Raw genomic sequence first — 15,820 nt, 5'->3', positions numbered from 1 at the left:
AACAATGCACCACCTCTGACTGGCCAAACAACAATGCACCACCACTGACTGGGCAAACAACAATGCACCACCTCTGACTGGGCAAACAACAATGCACCACCTCTGACTGGGCAAACAACAATGCACCACCTCTGACTGGCCAAACAACAATGCACCACCTCTGACTGGGCAAACAACAATGCACCACCTCTGACTGGCCAAACAACAATGCACCACCTCTGACTGGGCAAACAACAATGCACCACCTCTGACTGGGCAAACAACAATGCACCACCTCTGACTGGGCAAACAACAATGCACCACCTCTGACTGGGCAAACAACAATGCACCACCTCTGACTGGGCAAACAACAATGCACCACCTCTGACTGGGCAAACAACAATGCACCACCTCTGACTGGGCAAACAACAATGCACCACCTCTGACTGGGCAAACAACAATGCACCACCTCTGACTGGCCAAACAACAATGCACCACCTCTGACTGGGCAAACAACAATGCACCACCTCTGACTGGGCAAACAACAATGCACCACCTCTGACTGGCCAAACAACAATGCACCACCTCTGACTGGCCAAACAACAATGCACCACCTCTGACTGGCCAAACAACAATGCACCACCTCTGACTGGGCAAACAACAATGCACCACCTCTGACTGGGCAAACAACAATGCACCACCTCTGACTGGCCAAACAACAATGCACCACCTCTGACTGGCCAAACAACAATGCACCACCACTGACTGGGCAAACAACAATGCACCACCTCTGACTGGGCAAACAACAATGCACCACCTCTGACTGGGCAAACAACAATGCACCACCTCTGACTGGCCAAACAACAATGCACCACCTCTGACTGGGCAAACAACAATGCACCACCTCTGACTGGCCAAACAACAATGCACCACCTCTGACTGGGCAAACAACAATGCACCACCTCTGACTGGGCAAACAACAATGCACCACCTCTGACTGGGCAAACAACAATGCACCACCTCTGACTGGGCAAACAACAATGCACCACCTCTGACTGGGCAAACAACAATGCACCACCTCTGACTGGGCAAACAACAATGCACCACCTCTGACTGGGCAAACAACAATGCACCACCTCTGACTGGGCAAACAACAATGCACCACCTCTGACTGGCCAAACAACAATGCACCACCTCTGACTGGCCAAACAACAATGCACCACCTCTGACTGGCCAAACAACAATGCACCACCTCTGACTGGGCAAACAACAATGCACCACCTCTGACTGGCCAAACAACAATGCACCACCTCTGACTGGCCAAACAACAATGCACCACCTCTGACTGGGCAAACAACAATGCACCACCTCTGACTGGGCAAACAACAATGCACCACCTCTGACTGGCCAAACAACAATGCACCACCTCTGACTGGCCAAACAACAATGCACCACCACTGACTGGGCAAACAACAATGCACCACCTCTGACTGGGCAAACAACAATGCACCACCTCTGACTGGGGAAACAACAATGCACCACCTCTGACTGGGCAAACACCAATGCACCACCTCTGACTGGGGAAACAACAATGCACCACCTCTGACTGGGCAAACAACAATGCACCACCTCTGACTGGGCAAACAACAATGCACCACCTCTGACTGGGGAAACAACAATGCACCACCTCTGACTGGGCAAACACCAATGCACCACCTCTGACTGGGCAAACAACAATGCACCACCTCTGACTGGCCAAACAACAATGCACCACCTCTGACTGGCCAAACAACAATGCACCACCTCTGACTGGCCAAACAACAATGCACCACCTCTGACTGGGGAAACAACAATGCACCACCTCTGACTGGCCAAACAACAATGCACCACCTCTGACTGGCCAAACAACAATGCACCACCTCTGACTGGGGAAACAACAATGCACCACCTCTGACTGGCCAAACAACAATGCACCACCTCTGACTGGCCAAACAACAATGCACCACCTCTGACTGGGCAAACAACAATGCACCACCTCTGACTGGGCAAACAACAATGCACCACCTCTGACTGGCCAAACAACAATGCACCACCTCTGACTGGCCAAACAACAATGCACCACCACTGACTGGGCAAACAACAATGCACCACCTCTGACTGGGCAAACAACAATGCACCACCTCTGACTGGGGAAACAACAATGCACCACCTCTGACTGGGCAAACACCAATGCACCACCTCTGACTGGGGAAACAACAATGCACCACCTCTGACTGGGCAAACAACAATGCACCACCTCTGACTGGGCAAACAACAATGCACCACCTCTGACTGGGGAAACAACAATGCACCACCTCTGACTGGGCAAACACCAATGCACCACCTCTGACTGGGCAAACAACAATGCACCACCTCTGACTGGCCAAACAACAATGCACCACCTCTGACTGGCCAAACAACAATGCACCACCTCTGACTGGCCAAACAACAATGCACCACCTCTGACTGGGGAAACAACAATGCACCACCTCTGACTGGCCAAACAACAATGCACCACCTCTGACTGGCCAAACAACAATGCACCACCTCTGACTGGGGAAACAACAATGCACCACCTCTGACTGGGCAAACACCAATGCACCACCTCTGACTGGGGAAACAACAATGCACCACCTCTGACTGGGCAAACAACAATGCACCACCTCTGACTGGGCAAACACCAATGCACCACCTCTGACTGGGGAAACAACAATGCACCACCTCTGACTGGGCAAACAACAATGCACCACCTCTGACTGGGCAAACACCAATGCACCACCTCTGACTGGGGAAACAACAATGCACCACCTCTGACTGGGCAAACAACAATGCACCACCTCTGACTGGGCAAACAACAATGCAATATAATAACGTGGACGTGTCCAATGGAAACGACAACACGGACGAGAGGACATGTTTGGCTATTTTTGTTTTTAATTCTTTTAACCGGACATGCGGGCCCCGTCAGATCAGCTGATGACGGGAGCGTCAGATCAGCTGATGACGGGAGCGTCAGATCAGCTGATGACGGGAGCGTGTGCGGCGTGTTAGCGGTCAGGAGACACCAGAATGTGGTGGAGGAGACACCACCAGCTGCCTCTCGTTAAGTCCCACGACTACTTTGTGGGCTCACAACGCAACAAAAAACGCATTCCCTCGTATTTCATCAAGAACTTTCATCACAACGATATCTCAAATTTGTGGCCTCCAGCTGCTGTAATTTGAAAAATACTATCATATACTGTACTATTATATATTATACTGTTATGTTGGAATTCTTATTATGGGCCTGCTGCAATGCCAGCGCCCATTCACATGCTGCTAAGCAGCATGTGAATGGGCGCTGGCAATGCAAGCAGCCCATATTATTATTATTGTTCATACCTTTAACTTTATTATTATGATAGTTCCGCACGTTTTTCTCTTATTATGGGCCTGCTGCAATGCCAGCGCCCATTCACATGCTGCTAAGCAGCAGTGAATAGGCGCTGGCAATGCAAGCAGCCCATATTATTATTATTGCTCATACGTCTAACTCTATTGTTATGATAGTTCCGCACGTTTCGCTCTTATTATGGGCCTGCTGCAATTCCAGCGCCCATTCACTGCTGCTTAGCAGCATGTGAATTATTATAATTGTTCATACCTCTAACTTTATTATTATGATAGTTCCACACATTTCTCTCTTATTATGGGCCTGCTGCATTGCCAGCGCCCATTCATATGCTGCTAAGCAGCATGTGAATGGGCGCTGGCAATGCAAGCAGCCCATATTATAATTATTGCTCATACTTCTAACTTTATTATTATGATAGTTCCACACATTTCGCTCTTATTATGGGCCTGCTGCAATGCCAGCGCCCATTCACATGCTGCTAAGCAGCAGTGAATGGGCGCTGGCAATGCAAGCAGCCCATATTATTATAATTGTTCATACCTCTAACTTTATTATTATGATAGTTCCACACATTTCTCTCTTATTATGGGCCTGCTGCAATGCCAGCGCCCATTCACGTGCTGCTAAGCAGCAGTGAATGGGCGCTGGCAATGCAAGCAGCCCATATTATTATAATTGTTCATACCTCTAACTTTATTATTATGATAGTTCCACACATTTCTCTCTTATTATGGGCCTGCTGCAATGCCAGCGCCCATTCACATGCTGCTAAGCAGCAGTGAATGGGCGCTGGCAATGCAAGCAGCCCATATTATTATTATTGTTCATACCTTTAACTTTATTATTATGATAGTTCCGCACGTTTTTCTCTTATTATGGGCCTGCTGCAATGCCAGCGCCCATTCACATGCTGCTAAGCAGCAGTGAATGGGCACTGGCAATGCAAGCAGCCCATATTATTATTATTACTCATACTTCTAACTTTATTATTATGATAGTTCCGCACATTTCGCTCTTATTATGGGCCTGCTGCAATGCCAGCACCCATTCACATGCTGCTAAGCAGCATGTGAATGGGCGCTGGCAATGCAAGCAGCCCATATTATTATTATTGCTCATACTTTTAACTTTATTATTATGATAGTTCCGCACGTTTCGCTCTTATTATGGGCCTGCTGCAATGCCAGCGCCCATTCACATGCTGCTAAGCAGCAGTGAATGGGCGCTGGCAATGCAAGCAGCCCATATTATTATTATTACTCATACTCAACATTAGTCCCAGGGTTAGGGTTAGGGGTTAGGGTTAGGGTTAGGGTTAGGGTTAGGGGTTACGGTTAGGGGACTTTAAATCACGTGGTTGTCCGCAAGGGCCGTGACGTAAAAACCAAGACCGCACTCTGAGGACGTGAGAAAATGTGCTCCCACACTGTCATTACTGAAGGAATCCACACACCCGTCTCGTAGACGTCGCCTCCATTCATTGGCTGCTGCTGCTGATGAATGGACGGCTTGTTGGCCAATCAGAGGCATGTGACTGCTGTATATGTACGCTGGGCTGGAGCAGACTCACACACACACACTCTCACACAAACACACACACACACACACACCAACCATCCTCCATCATGGACAGCAGAGAACAGATCAGGTAAGAGAAAAGATCATTTTCTATCACTTCATGTTTGTACGTCTTTGAACACTGCAAAAAGTCAGTGTTCAAAAACAAGGGAAAAAAATACAAAAGTTAGGAGGTAGAATACTATTAACCGCAACATATAAGTGTAAAAAAACAACAACAACATTATGATTTGTACAATTTCAGAATGTGCTTGTACTATTTTTAAACAAAGAAAACAATATGAAGTTGTCTTTATTTGTAAGTTATCGTGCTGTGATTTTACCACACTGCAAAAAGTCAGTAATATTTTTTTTTTTTTTTCCATAAAGAAATACAATCATGTGTGCTTACAGACTGTATCCCTGCAGACTGTATTGATCTATATTGATATATAATGTATATATTGTGATTTTTATGTTGATTTAATTTAAAAAAAAATATTTTTTTATTTTTTTTTTTTTTTTTAAATTTCTTGTGTGGCCCGGTACCAATCGATCCGCGGACCAGTACCGGGCCGCTGCCCGGTGGTTGGGGACCACTGCTTTAGACAACATCGCACTCGGGGTAACTAAATCGACCTTCGACTTATTTTGTTCTTTGGATTTGTTCCAGGGTCAAACCTTGGCTACCATACCAGTTTTTGCTTTGTTTGCTAGTGACCGAGAGCCACATCGGCAGAAAAAAAAAGGTTCTTACAAAAAGAGTCCTGACGAGCCAAAAAACAAAGAAACAGGAAGTAGAAACCGTACAAAATAAAATCCACTCGACAGTCCTTGGGACAGCGGTATCCAAAGTCCGCAGCTAGTTTTTTTGTTTTTGTTTAGTTTTTTTAATTAATCCCAGCATTTTCCCCCCAAAATGGCCTGCACGAGAACATTAATTGGCATAATTAGGGTCAAACTCAAAACAAAATAGTTAAAATGTCGCAAGAAAAAAGTTGTTGTGGTGAACATAAATAAACAAATAAAACCCTCAAATTGGATATTCAAGAATAAGTTCCGTACAAGTGCGGCTCAAACAAATTAAATTATTTGTTTGTCTCTTTCGGGGGTCTGGAGCCTATCACAGCTGCATTCGGGCATGTTCGAAATAAACTGAAACTGAACTGAACTGAACTGATATACCGCCAATTTGAAAACAACATGGGTAAATCAGGTCAATGACCATGAATTGTACTGTCAAGTACCCATTACCCATTAAAAAAATGTCCAATCACCTTAAATAATTCAAAATTGCACCCGTTTAACTCTATTATGTGTTGAATTACTTTGTATTGTATGCATGTTCGAAATAAACTGAGACCGAACTGAACTGATATACCGCCAATTTGATAACAACGTGGGTAAATCAGGTCAATGACCATGAATTGTACTGTCAAGTACCCATTACCCGTTAAAAAAATGTCCAATCACCTTAAATAATTCAAAATTACACCCGTTTAACTCTATTATGTGATGAATTATTTTGTATTGTATGCATGTTCGAAATAAACTGAGACCGAACTGAACTGATATACCGCCAATTTGAGAACAACATGGGTAAATCAGGTCAATGACCATGAATTGTACTGTCAAGTACCATGGCACAGCATTCACCTGTATGACCCAATCCAAATAACCTTCCTTACCCATGGTGCATAAAAAATTTAACCATTAATATCCAATTATATTAATTATTAATTGTATATCCATTATATTAATATAATATGCGCACACACACACACACACACACACACACACACATATTTACTGTTACTTTACATGCAGTCGGCTCTTAGCTAAAGGTCTTTAGCCCAATGTGGCCCCCAAGTCAGAAGGTTTAGACACCCCTGGCCCTAAAGTGGCTGAAATGAGGTCTACTGAGGCGCTATTTGAACTTTTTAACCCTACAACTGCACATTGTTTGTGTTGCTTATTCCTCCTCTCACACGTGGTCACGGAACATGTATATTTACTCCCTCCATCGCTTATATAACAGCATATTTCCTCCCTGGCGTCAGGAGGAGCCCTGGGAAATATAAGGTTTATCGCATGACAACACGCCACGTTAGCGCAGTTTACCTTAATCCTGTGACCCCATTTGATCCGCATTCACACTCGAGGCCGCTCGGCTGACATTTATCGAGGCGTTTACAAACATTTGACTTCTGTCTCATGCCACCAAACAGTGAAGATTAGCATGGAGCAAAAAAAAAAAAAAATGGCAAAAAAGCTAGCATAAAACTTTAGCATGCTAATATGAGATACTGACAAAATTAAGCTTGCTCGCCTCCTTCCCATAGCCATCCAGCCAAAACCAATCATTGGACGTAGAAACTTTATAGCCAGGGTTAAAGTAGACAAGTGTGTGGACAAAATAAGACGTTGCTCTGGTGTATCGTCAAATTCGTAAGACGATGGCAGCCGCTCAGGGAGCCCAAAGGCTGTTCATCGCAATGGAAGGTTTGGGCAGGGCTGTGGGAACACAGACTGCGGCGATTTCTGAACTGAATCGCAAGATGGATCACATCATGGAGAAGCTTGCTGAAAAGGAAGATTGAATTGAATTTGAGAGAAGCCAGCATGGACGAATAGAGCAGACAAGTCGTTGTTTTTGTCTGCTCGCGGAAAACAAACGTCCTAATCTACGATTTGACTCCCTCGAATGGCCTTGACGCTGTGAAAACAGAACCAGGCTGTTCTGAAAAACACCCCCGAGGACACCTCAATGATGGACGCTTTTGACTTCCCTTCCACTCCTCAACGACACCTGGAGTCGAACTTTTGCAGATCGGCCTCAGTCTATAAAAAACATTACATCATCACACCCAAGACAATTGGGCACACACGCACACCCACCCCACGCCTTCACCACCACTTCTTTCCCCTCGGGGTGATGGTCGGATGACAGCGCTTCATAGCAGCAGTCAACCTCCAGGGTCCCAACTCCCCGCCCCTCTGTTGCGAGTTTGTCGTGATTAAATAGAACGTGTTTACAGTATGTGTGCATTGCATGGAGGTTTTATCCCACTCCAGACTAGGCCCTCTTAGAAGCCCAGTCTAGATTGTATTTTTTGACTCATCTTTTTCCCCACCTTTTACGGGGCGCCTTAAAATGGCGACCCATCAGCGTTCCTGTTCTGTAACCCTGTACACGGTTTGTTTTGTCTAATCTTGAACGGGTTTGTGCTGAAAACAAAGTTTGGTTGTACTTGTGCAATGACAATAAAGACCTATCTCTATCTAAGCACTGAGCTACGTGAAAGTAAGGCTGAGCTACAAGAGGAGGTAAATAAAGAGCAATCGTCCATTAAAAGGGTATGTACCCATTAATATAGCCCGTTTTTTTATTTATTCGTGAATAAATGGTAACACGAAATGTTCCCACCCTAAAGTACCCCCACCGGTGCGAACGAGACTTTTCCGAGGGTATAACATATGTGGGGGGTCGTTGGCCGGTTGGTCTCGTATTAATCGTAAGAGAAACGTGTGGAACTATATTAATAAAAGTTGATTGTATTGTGTAGGGTAAGTTCACTATGCTGCCCCCTACTGGTCAGAAAATATTAAAAAGTACATGTGAGTTTTATCCTGTGTTACAGTCACCATGAATACCAGAAGTCGGCCGATTGGCTGATGTCCCAGACCAAGCACCGCCCCCAGGTGGCCATCATCTGCGGCTCCGGCCTGGGCGTGCTTGCCGACGCCCTCAAGTGCCAGGACTCCTTGGCCTATGCGGACATCCCGGGCTTCCCGCAGAGCACAGGTACCCCACCCAGCAGACTAAAGGAACCCCCAGCGTGGGCTTGACGGCGTGTGGTCCTTTGTGGTGTGGCAGTGCAAGGTCACGCGGGTCGGCTGGTGTTCGGGAAGCTGAAGGGGAAGACGTGCGTGTGCATGCAGGGTCGCTTCCACATGTATGAAGGACACTCACTGTGCAAGGTAACAGCAGGGCTTCTCAACCTTTATGACCTTTATCTATATATATATCTATATATATATATATCTATAGATATATATATATATAGATATATATATATATATAATGTATATCTGTGATGAAGTGGAGACTTGTCCAGGGTGTACCCCGCCTTCCGCCCGAATGCAGCTGAGATAGGCTCCAGGCGACACCCCGTAAGGCAGTGGTCCCCAACCACCGGGCCGCGGCCCGGTACCGGTCCGCAGACCGATTGGTACCGGGCCGCACAAGAAATTTAAAAAAATATATATATATTTTTTTTTTTTTGTGTTTTTTTTCAACATAAAAAACACAATATATACATTATATATCAATATAGATCAATACAGTCTGCAGGGATACAGTCCGTAAGCACACATGATTGTATTTATGTAAAAAAAAAAAAAAATATATATATATATATATATATATATATATATATATATATTTTTTTTTTTATATAGCCTTAAATCACAAATGTCTCAAAGGGCTGCACAAGCCACAACAACATCCGCGGTACAGAGCCCACATAAGGGCAAGGAAAAATATATTAAATAATAAATAAAACATTTTTTTTACATATATATATATATATATATATATATATATATATATATATATATATATATATATATATATATATATATATATATATATATATATATATATATATGAGTAAAAAATATATATATGTATATATATATATATATATACATGCATATATATTTTTATATATAGTATATATATACATATATGTGTATGTAAAAAAAAAAATATATATATATATATATATATATATATATATATATATATATATATATATATATATATATATATATATATATATATATATATATGCATACAGTATATATGTATATAGATATTTGTATGTAAAAAAAGTTTAAATAAATAAATATATATATGCATATATATTTATATATACAGTAAAAATATACACATATATATATTTAAAAAATAAAAATAAAAAAAGATTATAAAATAATAATAAATAAATAAAACATTTAAATATAAAATTATATATATATGTATATATGAATAGATATATAGTGAAGTGAAGCGAATTATATTTATATAGCGCTTTTTCTCTAGTGACTCAAAGCGCTTTTACATAGTGAAACCCAATATCTAAGTTACATTTAAAGCAGTGTGGGTGGCACTGGGAGCAGGTGGGGTAAAGTGTCTTGCCCAAGGACACAACGGCAGTGACTAGGATGGTGGAAGCGGGGATCGAACCTGGAACCCTCAAGTTGCTGGCACGGCCGCTCTACCAACCGAGCTATACCGAAAGTAGAAGAAGGACAGGAGGTAGAAGGCGAGCTTGCACCAGCCTTCTATATGTATGTATATATACATATATATATATATATATATATATATATATATATATATATATATATATATATATATATATATATATATATATATATATATATATATATTGCTATTGTAGCAAGGTACTTAGCCTGCTACATTTTCCAAGTAGCTTGGCCATCACTGCTGGGTCGGTACCAGGAAGATGTTTGCAAAGGTTACTTTTATACTGTAATTATTACTGTATTTGACAAGGGACAGGCAGCCTAAGAACACGTGCAGTGTGTACTAAATCTAAAGGGAATACAGTATTCTGATGGGGAAATGTGCCGCTTGTTGATAATTCCCTGCTTGTTTTCATTCTCGTCGTTAGTCACATGCTATTTTGTTCAAATTAATGAATATTTCGATATTTAGTCGCACGCTTTTCCTGTGTCGCTGTACAGTAAGTTGCATTTTTGGATCTATGGCTATCGTCACACTTTTTTCCTCACATGGTATCTGAGCATCATGACACGTCTGCAACGCCATCGTCTCCATGGCGACACCCTTGACCTGTCCTTCAGACCACCTTTCCAGTGCGAGTCTTCAAGCTGCTGGGCGTGGAGACTTTGATCGTGACCAACGCCGCCGGCTCGTTGGCCGACCACCTGCGTCCCGGCGACCTCATGGTCATCAAGGACCACGTCAACTTCCCGGGTCTGGTGGGCCTTAACCCGCTGTGCGGACCCAACGATGACAAGTGAGGCGCACACTCGCTGGATCTGCACGGGGCGTTTGTTTTCACGCTGACGCCCGTCTTTCTTCAGATTCGGGCCGCGCTTCCCGGCCATGTCGGGCTGCTACGACAAAGACCTGCGTTGCCTAGCGATGGAGATCGCAAAGGAGATGGGCGTGGACGGCCTCATGCATGAGGGCGTGTACGCGATGGTGGGCGGACCCACTTTTGAAAGCATCGCCGAGGCCAGACTGTTGCATGGACTGGGCGTGGACGCTGTCGGTAAGGCATAGATTAAGTCAGTGGTCCCCAACCACCGGGCCGCGGCCCGGTACCGGTCCGCGGACCGATTGGTGCCGGGCCGCACAAGAATTTAAAAAAAAAAAATATATATATATATATATATTTTTTTTTTTAAATTAAATCAACATAAAAAATACAATATATACATTATATATCAATATAGATCAATACAATACAGCCTGCAGGGATACAGTCCGTAAGCACACATGATTGTATTTATTTATGTAAAAAAAAAAAAAAAAAAAAATTATTATTATTATTTTTTTTTTAATGAAATCAACATAAAAAATACAATTTATACATTCTATATCAATATAGATCAATACAGCCTACAGGGATACAGTCCGTAAGCACACATGATTGTATTTATTTATGTAAAAAAAAAAAAAATAATATTTTTTTTTTTTTTTTTATGAAATCAACATAAAAAATACAATATATACATTCTATATAAATATACATCAATACAGCCTGCAGGGATACAGTCCGTAAGCACACATGATTGTATTTATTTATGTAAAAAAAAAAATTTAAAAAAAAGGTTGTTTTTTTTTGTTTTGTTTTTTTTAATGAAATCAACATAAAAAATACAATATATACATTCTATATCAATATAGATCAATACAGCCTGCAGGGATACAGTCCGTAAGCACACATGATTGTATTTATTTATGTAAAAAAAAAAAAAAAATTTTTTTTTTTTTTAATGAAATCAACATAAAAAATACAATATATACATTCTATATCAATATAGATAAATACAGCCTGCAGGGATACAGTCCGTAAGCACACATGATTGTATTTATTTATGTAAAAAAAAAAAAATATATATATATATATATATATATATATATTTTTTTTTTTTTTTTTTTTTTATGAAATCAACATAAAAAATACAATATACACATTCTATATCAATATAGATCAATACAGCCTGCAGGGATACAGTCCGTAAGCACACATGATTGTATTTATTTATGTAAAAAAATAAATTAAAAAAAATAAAAAATTATTTATTTATTTTTTATTTTTTTATGAAATCAACATAAAAAATACAATATATACATTCTATACAAAAAGGTTGGGGACCACTGGATTAAGTCACAGCAACGCCCTCTAGAGGCCAGTATTGTTCACTGCAACATGTACTTGAAGACGCTAGGAGGTGAGGGGCTGAGTGGTGGTGCAGTGGTTAGTAAGTCAGCCTCACAGTCTGTAGTCTCGAATCTTCAGTGCACCCGGAAATTATCAACAGCGCTTCACTTTTTCCACATTTTGTTATTTTTAAGCCTTATTTCAAAATGATAAAAAATGGAATAAATTCATTTTTTACCTCAAAATTCTCCACACAATACCCCATAATGACCCCATGATTACCCAAAGTCAACTGCCCGTCTCCTGTTCCCAGGTATGAGCACAGCGCCCGAGGTCGTCATAGCGACACACTGCGGCCTGCGAGTATTCGGCCTCTCTCTCATCACCAACAAGGTAAATACACCCAAGCGACGACCAGGAGTTGGGGTGTGCATGCGCCTGACCGAGAGTGGCCGTGTCTGCGTCAGGTGGTGAAGAGCTACGAGGCCACGGACAGCGTGGACCACCAGGGCGTGCTGGAGGTGGGGCGGATGCGCTCGCAGACGCTGCAGCACTTTGTGACTGAGCTGGTCTCCAGGATGGACGTCAACAACAACAACAGCAGGAATGCTCTCTGAGAGGAGTTGCCTTTTCTTTAACGCTAACTTTATTATATATATATATATAAAAAATTTAAAAAACCTTTGCAATTTGAGACATACTGTATGCTGATGTGGAAACATATTTATATAATGGAGATGCTGAATACGAGTGTAAGGATTAACCCCTGATGTACAGTATTTGTTATTGTCAACATAAATGGGATTTGTGGTTTGATATGACCAAACATGTTTATATGTGGTATGATGATATAATATACATATATATTTCTGATTTGATAGGACTAAAAACTAGGGATAAATAAATGCGTTAAAATGTAATATCGGAAATTATCGGTATTGGTTTTTTTATTATCTGTATCGTTTTTTTTGTTTGTTTGTTTGTTTTTTTGTTTTTTTAATTAAATCAACATAAAAAACACAAGATACACTTACAATTAGTGCACCAACCCAGAAAACCTCCCTCCCCCCATTTATTTCTGTTATCAATATTCTGGTTCCTATATTATATATCAATATATATCAATACAGTCTGCAAGGGATACAGTCCGTAAGCACACATGATTGTGCGTGCTGCTGGTCCACTAATAGTACTAACCTTTAACAGTTAATTTTACTCATTTTCATTAATTACTAGTTTCTATGTAACTGTTTTTATATTGTTTTACTTTCTTTTTTATACAAGAAAATGTTTTTAATTTATTTATCTTATTTTATTTGATTCATTTTTTTAAAAAGTACCTTATCTTCACCATACCTGGTTGTCCAAATTAGGCATAATAATGTGTTAATTCCACGACTGTATATATCGGTTGATATCGGTATCGGTTGATATCGGTATCGGTAATTAAAGAGTTGGACAATATCGGCATATCGGAAATCGGCAAAAAGCCATTATCGGACATCCCTAATATTTATATAATGGAGATGCTGAATACGAGTGTAGGGATCAACCCCTGATGTACAGTATTTGTTATTGTCAACATAAATGGGATTTGTGGTTTGATATGACCAAACATTTTTATATGTGGTATGATGATATAATATACATATATATTTCTGATTTGATATGACTAAAAACACAATGCTAAACCAAAATGTTTCATGCCGTTGTGAATATTTCAGGTAAGTAGTGATAAAGGCAGCAAGGATAAATAGCAAAGAAAACAGGGAAAAACGACTTCCAAGTCTCCCCAAACTTGTCCCAAAATCGTTTGTGCTGCAAAAATGTTCAATTGTGGCTTTTTAAATTTGTATGGTATTAATGTGTTATTATTCATAACCAGCCCTCCAACCAATGTTCCCTCTAATGTTGCATGTGTGTGAGCAACAGCAGCACACCTGTCCCAAACCTGACTAAATAACAAGTTAAGTTTCTTTATTGCATGTCTGGGTGGGGGTCACTGCTTTGGAAATAATGTGTACCCCTTTCAGAGATCACATTGAGTTCCCCTTGAGACATTCACCTGTTGCACAATGAGATGTAAGCGTGAGATCATGTGTACGTTCGGCTCCCAAACTCTGGAACGATCTCCCTCTCCATGTGAGACAGGCCCCTTCTTTGGCTACTTTTAAGACCATTCTTAAAACCCATTTTTTAAGTCACTGGCTTTTAACCCAGCATTAGACTTTGAACTGTTTAAACTGTTTTTAACCTTTTATCTAACAAATTGCTCTTAAGATAATTTGTATTTGTTTTTGTATATATATATATGCATATATGTATATATACAGTATATATGTATATAAAAAAAGTTTCAATAAATAAATATATATAAATATAATATATATGCATATATATTTATATATATATATATATGTAAAAAAAAATCAAATATATATATATATATATATATATATATATATATATATATATATATATATATATATATATAATTTTATATTTAAATGTTTTATTTAATTATTTATTATTATTATTTTTGAATATGTATTTGATTTTTTTTACATATATATATATAAATATATATGCATTTATATATTTATTTATTGAAACTTTTTTTATATACATATATACTGTATATATACATATATGCATATATATATATTTTTTTTACATGCACATATATGTATATATATATATATACTATATATAAATATATATGCATATATATATATATATATATATATATATATATACATATATATATATGTATATTTATATATATAATTTTATATTTAAATGTTTTATTTAATTATTTATTATTATTATTTTTGAATATGTATTTGATTTTTTTTTACATATATATATGCATATATATTATATTTATATATGTTTATTTATTGAAACTTTTTTATATACATATATACTGTATATATACATATATGCATATATATATATTTTTTTTTACATACACATATATGTATATATATATATACTATATATAAATATATATGCATATATATACTGTATATACATATATATAAATATATATGTATATATATATTTTTACATATATATGTACATGTATATATATATATATATATAAACTGTATATATATATATATATATATATATATATATATATATATATATATATATATATATATATATATATATATATATATGCGCGTGTATTTTACCTGTTTTAAATGTTATATTTTAGTCTGTCCTTTGCCTGTATTTCCTTGTGGTGTACAGTCCTTTCTTTTTCAACTTTGGTTGTTTTAAAGGGCTTTAAAAATAAAGTTGGTATGGTGTATATATATTTGTATTAGTATTTATTTGATATAATAACAGCATTTCATGAGTAATATTTATAAATTAAGATTCTTAATAAATGGCA

The 15,820-nt window shown here is 39.2% G+C and overlaps 1 protein-coding gene across 1 annotated transcript; it reads left to right on the top strand.

The window, feature by feature from the left end:
* The first annotated feature begins 4,760 nt into the window (after positions 1-4,760).
* On the top strand, positions 4,761-13,389 carry pnp4a (purine nucleoside phosphorylase 4a). Its single transcript, XM_062038257.1, has 7 exons — positions 4,761-5,063; positions 8,614-8,777; positions 8,850-8,953; positions 10,868-11,043; positions 11,111-11,301; positions 12,731-12,810; positions 12,885-13,389. The coding sequence occupies exons 1-7, from the start codon at positions 4,912-4,914 to the stop codon at positions 13,032-13,034; spliced, it is 1,017 nt and encodes a 338-aa protein (XP_061894241.1). The 5' UTR covers positions 4,761-4,911; the 3' UTR covers positions 13,035-13,389.
* Positions 13,390-15,820: the final 2,431 nt, after the last annotated feature.

Source organism: Entelurus aequoreus, linkage group LG26, assembly GCF_033978785.1.
Source record: "Entelurus aequoreus isolate RoL-2023_Sb linkage group LG26, RoL_Eaeq_v1.1, whole genome shotgun sequence".
Classification (NCBI taxonomy): Eukaryota; Metazoa; Chordata; class Actinopteri; order Syngnathiformes; family Syngnathidae; genus Entelurus; species Entelurus aequoreus.
Note: the sequence above shows the minus strand (reverse complement) of the source record. Positions and strands in the feature narration are given on the sequence as shown.